Below are 9566 nucleotides of genomic sequence, written 5' to 3' on the forward strand. Positions count from 1 at the left end.
ATGGGGGCTCAGCTGAGAGATGATGTTCCAGGGCTCTGGCTCTTTTCGTGTCAAAGTCGTAATTTCATGGTCAGGGTCTAGGAGGCTTATACACACAGATGCATTAATTCTGCATTTAGTGATACAGGAATAATTGGTGTCACATCAATTAGATCGGTTCTTGGATACTGCAGTGATAAGTGCTGTGCAAAGGCCTCTGGGCTGCAGGATGTGAGGAGTTCCAGCAGAGAGCGAGCCTGGTGGGGCTGGCAGCAGCAGGCAGAGCAGGGCTGGCAGGGACATTGGGTGCTGAGAGAGTGGTGGAGCATCCAGCACTCTTGGCCTTTGCAGAACAGCAAGGCCTGGGGCTCTCACAGTGATCAGTGCCTGAGGCTGCTGCACAGCCTGGGGGTGCAGGCTTGGGGAGGAGCTGGCAACTTGGCAAACCTCTGAGCCTGGTGTCCCAGTCCCACCAAGGTGATCCTCTGTGTCAAGGACCTTGTGTCAAGGCACTTGCCAGGTGCCTGGTTCAGTACCATCACCTGTATCCCCCATCCCTGTGGAATGGCTTTGCACACATGGTGGGTTTGCCAGCTTGCTGCTGCCCACCCCACCAGCTAATGGGACGAGGCTCAGGTGGGCCTGGGGCAGTGTGGAGACCCCCTGTGCTCACACTCCCACAGTACAGATCGGTGCTGTCAGTCCCATCCCCGCTGCGAACTGTAGGCGGAGTAATTTGCAGATGACAAATATCCCTGACAGTAAATATTTTTCCCACCCTCATCCTTCTACAAGCAGATAAGGTGGCAGCACTGTAGCAATACGGTTGCTGGAGGGAGACAAAGTCTTTGGCAGACTTAAAAGTCTATTGTGTCCCCGCAATTATTTATAGATAAAGAGAAGAAAGCCAATAAGCAGAGAATGGAGCTGCACAACTGCATTTGTTATGATGATGATGATGTTATCTCTCCCTCACACCCACACACGCACATCTCCAGTGCATGGAAACTCGCTGCTGGCAACAATCAAATCCCAAGCCAGAACAAGGCAGGACAGACTGGAGGTTTTACCCTCTCGGCACTGACTTGTGCCCAGCCTGTCTTCCCCACCAGCTGAACCCACCACACAATTCCTGTGGAATTCTCTGGAATAGCACCTGCAGGCCCCTCTGAAGGGGTCCCTCTGTTTCTGGCTGCAGTATGTGGTGATCTTTGTCCCCCTAAACCAGCCCCTCGTGGGTGCCTTGTGGTGAGGGGGACCTGGGGCTGCCTGCAGGGAGTATGGGAGTGGCTGGGTCCTCACCAGCTCATGCAGCAGGACCCCAGAATGTGGGTGCTCCCCACTGATGGCAGGGTGCAGGGGGATTCTCAGCTTTCGCAGCTCTGCATGGCCAGGACCTCCTCTCCCATCCCACACCACTACTGAGAACAGAAATGTGGGTGTTTGGAGGGATCTGGGTTTAAAAGACGTGGCAGGCAAGAGTGATGGAGGTCACTGTGAATAAGTGCATTTCTGCAACCAGTGGAGCAGAGACACCCTGAGTGAGAAACATTGACTGCAGTGTGGGAAGAGGTTGGGAAGCACCATGTTCTCCCTTTTCAGTGAGCACTGCAGGAGCTAGTGGAGGAGACCAGGGGGGGCTGGCAGGGCTGGACCCACAGAAGGCAAGAACAAGTTGAGGGGTCAAGACCAGGAGTGCCACTGGGTGACATGTGTGACACTGGGGCCCTTGGCCAGCCCATGTCTCCCCATGTCCCAGGGTGCTGCATGGCATGGTTTGGCTCCTGCTGGGGCAGAAGTCCTGCACCTCACCAGAGCGTGCACAGCCACTGCTCCTCCCCAGGGCTGGGGGTGCAGGAGGGGTGTGGGCTCCTGCTAAGTGCTCAGCCCTGTCTCAGTGGGACCCCCCACCCTGAGAAAGCCCCAGGACAAGCTCTCCAGCCGGTGAGATATTGCCCAAGACAGCGACTGGGAACCCTTAACTGGACTGGAGAGTGGGATGATTTTTCATTGCTTCCTCATAATAAGAGGACAGGAGTAAGTGACTAGTACAGTCCGTTCACTCGGTAAAGATTTATACAATCACTTCATCCAGTAATTGGTATTCTGGGGAGAGAGAGCGAGCTGCAGCTCCAGCATCCGCCTCTATTTGTTTTATCTCTGTCTTTCTCTTTTTCTCTCCCCTTTTCAGAATGAGTAATTCTGTCCCTCACAATCCCATTTAAACAGAGCATTTGCAGAGTGAATAATTAGTTACATTCAATTAGGCCTCACGCGCTCTCCCTTCTCACTTTGGGGGACAGACGTGCTAATGAGACGGTACATGCGTGACACGAGGGAGCGGGCACTGAGCACGCTGCACGCCAGCAGGGAAGGGTCAGCCCCGGGGGAAGTGGGGAGGTGGCCCCAGAGTTCAGCCTGCCACCTGGGGACAGTCCTTTGGAATCCATCTGGGGCCACAGGCTTCATGTTTGGGGCCAAAGACTTTCCATCTGTGGCCCACGTAACACCTTCTCCTCCAGCAGGAGCGGGATCACATCTGTCCCCAGAACTGGGTGTTCTCTGGGCTGGTGCCAAGGGAATGCTGCACAGCCTGAGACCATCCCACCAGCACTGTTGGGATTGCCAAGCCCTGAGAGGAGGGAAAACTGCTGCCATATTTTTATCTCCCTTATTAAACCTAACATTAGGTTTTAAGAGGAGCCTTAAATAATGTGCCACTGCCTGTACTGGCAAAGTTGCTCCATGCTCCAGCTGCTCCTGCTCTAGGATTTATGGCCTTTCTCATGCCGTGCTGCTTGTGTTCAGATAGTGGTGGGTCACAGGCTGAGGCTGCTCCCAGTACCTAAAGCCTGCAGCGGGCTCAGTGCTGCTGCAGCCCCACACCAGTGCTTTGGAGCCCGGGGTGACTCCGCTGCTACACCGCAGCACCCAGTGCTGCCCTGCAGTGTGATGGACCCCACCTGTGCATTTTACTGCCACAGCAGCGAGGCTCGGGGCACGGAGCTGCCTGCTGCAGGCAGCCCTGCCCGCATCCCTGCCTCCGCTGGGCATGGCTGTGCTGGGACAGCTCCTGCTGCGGGGGCCAGGGAGGGCAGCCACAGGGGAAGCGCATGCAGGGGAGTGGGGCCAGGTGTGCTGGGGAGGGCCTGGGGGCACGGTGGGGGTCAGCACAGCTGGTGGCAGCTCTTCCCTCCCTCCTCTCCCGGGAGCCTCTGCCTTGGGAGCACCCGCCCATTCCCAAAGCATCCTTCCCGGCACATCAGAGCTGGGAGCGCCGGTCCCGGGGGTGCCGGTGGGCGGCAGGGGCTCGGGGCTGCTCACTCACAGGGGCAGATAATCGCGTTTAATCACACGGTTTCGCCAGCGGTGGTTGGAGGGTGATGGAGCGCGGCCGCTCCCGTACGGACGGGCAGAGGAGCCGCGGGAGGGGGCCCCGCGCTGGGCAAGCCCATGGCCAGAGCCCCCCGAGGCCAGAGCCCTCCGAGGCCATCTGGAGCGGAGGCGGGACGGGGCGGGGGCGGGCGGTGCCGGTCCCGCCCCGCGCAGCCCGCGCCGGTCCCGCAGCACCATCTCCCGGCCGCCGCACGCCGCTGTCCGCGCTCCGGCCCCGGGCAGAGCCGTGCGACCGCCGCTCCTGCCTTCGTTCCTCCCACGGAGCCCGGCAGGGGCCGGGGTGCCCTGTCCGGACGCCAGCAGCCCCTGCTCCAGCACGGGCAGCGCTTCCACAGCACCCCAGACACGGGACTGAACTCTGCCGCGGGGATCTCACACCAGCAGCCCCCTTTCCCAGCCCTGGCTTCTCCAGCACTCAGGGAGACAGGGATCTGTGCTGGGGTCTTCCTGTCAGCAGTGACACCCTGCTGTGGCAAGGGCTCAGCAGGTGAGCAGCCACCCAGGTCATCGCATCACCTGGGCAGGAAGCAGGATGGGGTTCTGTTCCATGTCCCCATGCAGGCAGCCAAGCCTTGCTCCACCAGGGCAGCCCTGTGCAGGTGACCAGACCAGGAGTTGTAGTGGTATTCCCGTGGGGTGGTCGTGCCATGGTCCATTGCAGCATCACATCATTTGCAGTCAGGCCAGATGCCAGATTTCCTCCCCAGCTGGAGAGGGGACAGAGGAGATGGTGCTGTCCAGTCTGTGCTCCTGTCGGGGGCAGTGCCCTGCGCCTTCACAGCATCTCCTGCTCCGAGATGCGGCTCTCCTTGCCATCCTCCTGGGCCACAGGCTGGCCCCTGAGTAGGGTCTCCTGCACAGGCAAGACATTCTCATCCTGCTCCATGGGCTGCTGGGTATCTGGGTTCTCTCCGGGCTCCCCAGCCTCTATCTGCACAGGGGCAGGGGTCAGGGGCAGGCAGCTACATTCCCCCACTCTGCACCCACACCTTTCCACAGGCTCCTGCTACACTCCCTTGCAGGCCAGAGTATGGGTCCCTCCCAAATGCTCAGCACTTGCCAGCAGCACCCTCAGGTTGCCCCAGCCCTTGTCCTGCCCCAGCCAGGCAGCCTAGTTCAGCCCCCACCCCTCCTGCATTGCAAAGCTACAGCCCCTGCTCTGCTGCTGGCACATCCCCAGCTGTGCCCAGGTGGGATCCCGACCCACTGCTGGAGGGGGCTCTAGGCAGACTCACCTCCTTTGGCACTCGTCGCCTGGAATCTGGATGGAAAGAGGGACAGAGAAGACAATGTTCAGGGGGAAGTGCTCCTGCCCTGCAAGGAGCTTCCGGGGGTCAGAGGCAGGGCTGGTGCTGCTGCACCACAGGTCCTGCGGCTCACATTATGCCTGCTGCCACTGCCAGGCTGGGCAGGCTGGGGTCACAGCAGGAGCCAGAATGGACTCATGGGGCACCAGTGCTGTCACCCAAGAGCCGGCCCAGCTCAGGCTGCAGCAGTGCCAACACACCTGCTCCTAAAGGCAGAGCAGGACTCAGCAAACCCTGTCCTGCTGACATCCTCAGAGGAGCTTCCTCACTCTCAGCAGAGCTGCTGCTGTCCTCCCTGGCTCAACCCTTCACCCCTCTATGGCCCCTCCGGCAAAGGTTCTCCCTCCCTTGGCCAAGGCAGCAGTTCACATGCTTTAGCCCCTCACCTGTGTGCACCAGGCAGTAGATGCAGACACCCACGAGGCATGTGACAACTGCAGCTGTGATGGGGATCAGCACTGACAGCGAGGAGCGCCTGCTCGACTCTGCAGGAGGACACAGGTCAGTGAGGCACCCACGGGACACGGAGTCATGCCCCAGCCCCACAGGGACCCCTCATGGAGACAGAGGCAGAAAGGCATCACACTGGCCATGCACTCAGGCCTTCCTCTCCCAAAAACACCAAGCATGAGGCCAGCTCTTCTGAGTGCTGCAGGAGCTGGAGCCCTGGGGTGCTCTGTGCTTTGCACTGGATCAGCCCTGGGCACCAGGCACTTACCGCAGATCACATCCGAGGAGTTCGTCCCTTTCACCTTCACCACCAGCCCCTTTTCCTCACAACTGCAGGGAAGAACAAGACCATGTAACCATAGCAGTAACCCGAGCTCAGGGAATAGTTGGGGTTGGGCAGGCACCCAAGCTGCCCCAAAACACATCCTGCTCTGAGCCCGCCAAGCTCCAGTAGGGTGAGCAGGGGGACCCCCACCAACACAGCATGAGGGGGACAGCAGGTACACAGCAGGGTACCAACCCTGGGGCTTGGCCTGGACTTGCTGAAACTGCTGAGGATGGGAACAAGTTTAGGGACAAGGCATAGGACGGAGCAGACCTGTCCGGTCAGGGAAGCCCCCAGGGCTTGAGCACTGTAGCTATGACAGGAAAGCTAAGATAGGCTACAAGTGGCTCTGTGGGGAAGTAATTTCGGGCATAGATAAAAGCAAAGTGAAATCCAATGGCTGGCAGCTGAAGCAAGACTAATTCAGCTTGGAAATAAGGCTCATGTTTCTACCAGGAACTGCAATTAACCCTCAAGCAGCTTTCTAAAGACAGGGATGACCTGCCAGTTCATGGCATCCTCAAAGCCAAACTCCCCATGGAGAGGGCTTGTGCTTTGGCTGATGACTACAGGCACAGAGAGCACTGGGAGAGAGAACCTGAACAGGGCATGGGGCATCCCCATAGATCCTGACCCCTTACTTCCAGCATGGATAACAGCATGGACACCCCTGAAGGGACAAGCAGTCTGTGCACAGAGCAAGGGACAGACACAAGTCCCTGAATGTCTGCCTCAACCTCAGCCAATGCTGTCCTGGACCACACTGTGCTCCTAGCCCTGTTCTCTTGCTCTGGCCCTACACCAGCCAGATGCTGTGTCCCTCAGAGACCAGCCCAGCTGCCCAGTCCCCAAGGCCACCAAGAAAACTGGCAGCAGAGGATGTGCTCACTGGGGCTGGTGGGAGGACATGGTCTGTACTCAGACAATACCTTGTCCAGGGGTGGCACGGCTCGGTTTTAGACGAGACGTTGGAGAAGGTGCCTTCTGCACAGGGTTCACAGGGGGATGACATCCGGTCTACGGCCTTGGCTGCAGAGGAGCAGAGATGGCAGGAAGGTCAGCAGGGGGGTGAGGGCCTGAGGGGGCAAGGGGCTGCAGAGTCCAGATGTGCAGCACGCCCTGTGACAATGGCACAGCTCTCCCAAAGCCCTGCCAGGGGGTACCACGCTGGGGGAGCCCCCATTCCCTGAGGTCAGCGCTGGCAGGGCATCAGTCCTGTTGAGTGGGAACAGCTTGTCAGATTTACCTGCCACAAAGCCAGAGCCAAGCTGGCAAGGCTGGTTCTCCACGCAGGTCTGGCAGCTGATGTCAGAGCAGTGTGTGCCGGCCCGGCACTGGCACACCGTGTTGTGTGTTGCATTTCCTTTTATCTTCTCAATGAGGCCGGCATCTGGGCAGAGGGAACATGGATGAGGTGAGACACCAAGCAGGGGAGCCAGTCCCCCCAGTCCCCCCAGGTTGGGGTCAGTGGTCACAGGGAGCACTTACTGCCTTCACAGATATCATGAGGAGCACAGTGCTTCTCCTTGGTCCAGCTTGGCTGATAGTGCCCGCTCTCACAGGGGGCACAGACAGAGTCTTCTGTTTCATTGCACTCAGAGACCAGCTTTTCGCCTGCAATAGAGGCTGGTGAGGAAGGGACAAAGGGGCTTTCCCTCTCTCCAGACAGCACCTCTGCCAGCAGGACAGGGGAAAGCTGGCAGCTGTGGATGCCAGGACTGCTGCACTATTCTGCATGGAAGCCAGGGCTGAAGGAGTCAGCTCGCCTGATTACCACAAATACTGCAGGGGCCAGGTGGGGAGGGAGGGCTGTGGGGTCCCTCCAGCACTCCAAGGACTGGGAGATGACCTGACAGTGCGAGCAGCAGCTGGCAAACACCATCACAATTTTCTAGTGCCAGTGCCAGCACTCTCCTCAAAAAGCTGCCTTTGCCAGGGGGTCCTGTAGCTGCAAGAGCACAAACAGTCCCAAGAGAGCTGTGGCACATTTGCTGAGGTACAAGGGGTCTCCAAGACCACTCACAAAGTCCCAGCTGCTCTCTCACTGAGATGACACAAGGAGATGAAGCTGTCAGCATTGCTGGCAGTGAGGTGGAGGGGTTCCATCACACCTAGCCAAGCTTGCCCCGCTGTGGCCAGGCAGTAGGTCCTGGCACAGCCCAGTTGTGAGATCCCCAGGAAAGGGTTTCCATACCTGGACGACACCGATTGCAGCATCTGCCCTTGTAGATATACTGCTTATCAAAGCATGTTATGGCATCAGCAGGTTCCCAGCACTGGAAGAAACAAGACCTGTGAATTCATATCCAACGCTCCTGCACCACCGTGCTTCCACAGACACGTCTGCTAACCTGCACCCTGAGGTGAGGGCTTCCCCATGCTGCTCTTCCCACACCTCCACTAACCACAGACCACAGCAGCCACCCACGCTGCCTGATGCCATCTGTGCTGTCTTTGAAGTGGGGTGGCAGTGATTCCGGCAGAGTTGCTCCACATTTCCTCACATTTCCTACCATAAGGTGATTGCACATCACCCTGTGCCCCTGCCAACAATACTGCGGTACCTCACAGGGGGAGCAGTGATCACCAAGCTTTCACGCTCAGAGCACTGCCAGCCCCTTCCCAAGGCTGACACGCCGTCCCTGAAGGACAGGAAAGCCCCAGCCAAGCGCATCACCCATGCAAACTTTGCCAGAGCCTGCCCTTGCTCCTCCTGGCAGGGGACTACCTGCACAGGAAATGGTAAAAAGGAGGCAGGGAATGAGCTCTCGGGCTAGACAGCGTGCAAGAGGGCACCCGGAGCACCGTTCCTCTCACAGAGCCAGCCCCTCGCTGCCCATCCCTGTAGCCCGGCAGATCCGCCTGGCCATCCTGCGGAGAGGGACAGGGGCTCCGGCAGAGAGCGAGGGAGAGAGGGCCGTGCCGAGGGTGCCATGGACGAGCACCCAGCACGGCCGGGCACAGCCCACCCCCGTGGGCACCTCGAGCAGCCCCGGCGCGGGACAGCGATGAGGCTGCGGGGCCGAACCAGCCGCCCACACGCAACCGAGAAGTTAAAGAAGCGCCGGCAGCCGGTTCCAGCGTGCCGCCCGACTGGGGGTCCCAGCCGAGCGTCCCGGGGCTCGCCGCTGCCCGTCCCTGCCCGTGGGGACCCCCGAGCGAGCGCAGGGAGGGGCTGGGCTGCCGGGCCTGCGCCACCGGAGGAAAGCGAAAGCGCGTGGGTAGAAGACCTGGAGAGGATACCAGGCAGTCCAGACAGCTCCTCCGCCCTGGCTGGGGCCCGGGAGAGCGGCCCGACGGACCCGAGGCGGCAGCGCCGCCGGGTCCCGATCTCGCCATCGCGCACAGCCCCGGGGCTCCCCGGAGGGGGCGGGTGCGCCGAGGGGACGGGCCGGAGCGGCCGGAGCGTGCCCCTTCCATGAAAGCCCGGCGGGACACAGAGAGAGAGGGATCCCCTCCGCCTCTGCCCCTGTCCCGCTCCTTGCCCGATCCCGGCCCCACTCACGCCCAGCATCGCCGCGCAGAGCAGTCCCAAAAGCCCCAGCCGGTTCATGGCGCTGCGCCCCGACCGCCGCCGCCGCCCTCCTAAGAGCGCCTCGGTCCGTTCCCGCCCAGGAAGGGGCGTTGGGCCGCCCTGTCCGGGGCTTCCCCGCCGGCCCCGGCTGCGGACCGCTCCCCGCCGCTCCCCCGAGCCCCGCGCTGCCCGCCCGGGAACCCCCGGCCCGGAGCCACGGCAGCAGGCAGGAGCAGGGGAAGGGGCAGGGGCAGGGGAAGGGGCAGGGGTCGGCCGGGGTCCGTGGGAATGGGAGGGGAGCGCCCGTGCAGCCCCCCCGCAAGGAGCTCCAGCTTTCACTTCTTCTTTCCAACAGCAACTCAGAGAGGTTTTTTGGGTTTTTTTCTTATTTAGCCTTTAAGAGCCCCTGAGCTGTCGACCTGGAGGGCCCCCCGACTGTGGTCTGGGAGAGCCCCTCTGGCTGCAGCCCTGGAGAGCCCCCCAGGGCCGCCAAGAGCCCTGGCCTGTGCGGAGTGTCCCCGCAAAGACGTCAGTCTTGAAAGGGGAAGGGGCAACAGTGCTGTGCCGTCGCTGTACCTTCGTCTCAGTTCCCCAA

General features: G+C 60.6%; 1 protein-coding gene across 2 annotated transcripts; it reads right to left on the minus strand.

The window, feature by feature from the left end:
* Positions 1–131: 131 nt before the first annotated feature.
* On the minus strand, positions 132–9066 carry CD40 (CD40 molecule). 2 transcript variants are annotated; one of them, XM_041419206.1, is made up of 9 exons: positions 8963–9066; positions 7652–7733; positions 6946–7071; positions 6704–6847; positions 6387–6486; positions 5401–5462; positions 5069–5167; positions 4611–4636; positions 132–4228 (listed from the first exon to the last, which is right to left on the minus strand). In XM_041419206.1, exons 1-9 carry the CDS (start codon positions 9008–9010, stop codon positions 4151–4153), a joined length of 765 nt encoding a protein of 254 aa, XP_041275140.1. In that variant the 5' UTR covers positions 9011–9066; the 3' UTR covers positions 132–4150. The 2 variants fall into 2 exon arrangements, with proteins under 2 accessions (XP_041275140.1, XP_041275139.1); XM_041419205.1 differs by having other exon boundaries at positions 132–4306.
* Positions 9067–9566: the final 500 nt, after the last annotated feature.

Source organism: Onychostruthus taczanowskii, unplaced genomic scaffold, assembly GCF_017590055.1.
Source record: "Onychostruthus taczanowskii isolate IOZ18803 unplaced genomic scaffold, ASM1759005v1 scaffold60, whole genome shotgun sequence".
NCBI lineage: Eukaryota > Metazoa > Chordata > Aves > Passeriformes > Passeridae > Onychostruthus > Onychostruthus taczanowskii.

Bases quoted from the DNA above. Each gene is read 5' to 3' on its own strand.
- CD40 (XM_041419205.1), bottom strand. From the start codon at position 9,010: ATGAACCGGCTGGGGCTTTTGGGACTGCTCTGCGCGGCGATGCTGGGC. The intron at 6,848-6,945 runs GTAAGTGCTCCC...CCCTCTGCCCAG, and splicing joins TCATGATATCTGTGAAGGCA to ATGCCGGCCTCATTGAGAAG. The intron at 5,168-5,400 runs GTAAGTGCCTGG...GTCCTCCTGCAG, and splicing joins CTCCTCGGATGTGATCTGCG to AGTCGAGCAGGCGCTCCTCG.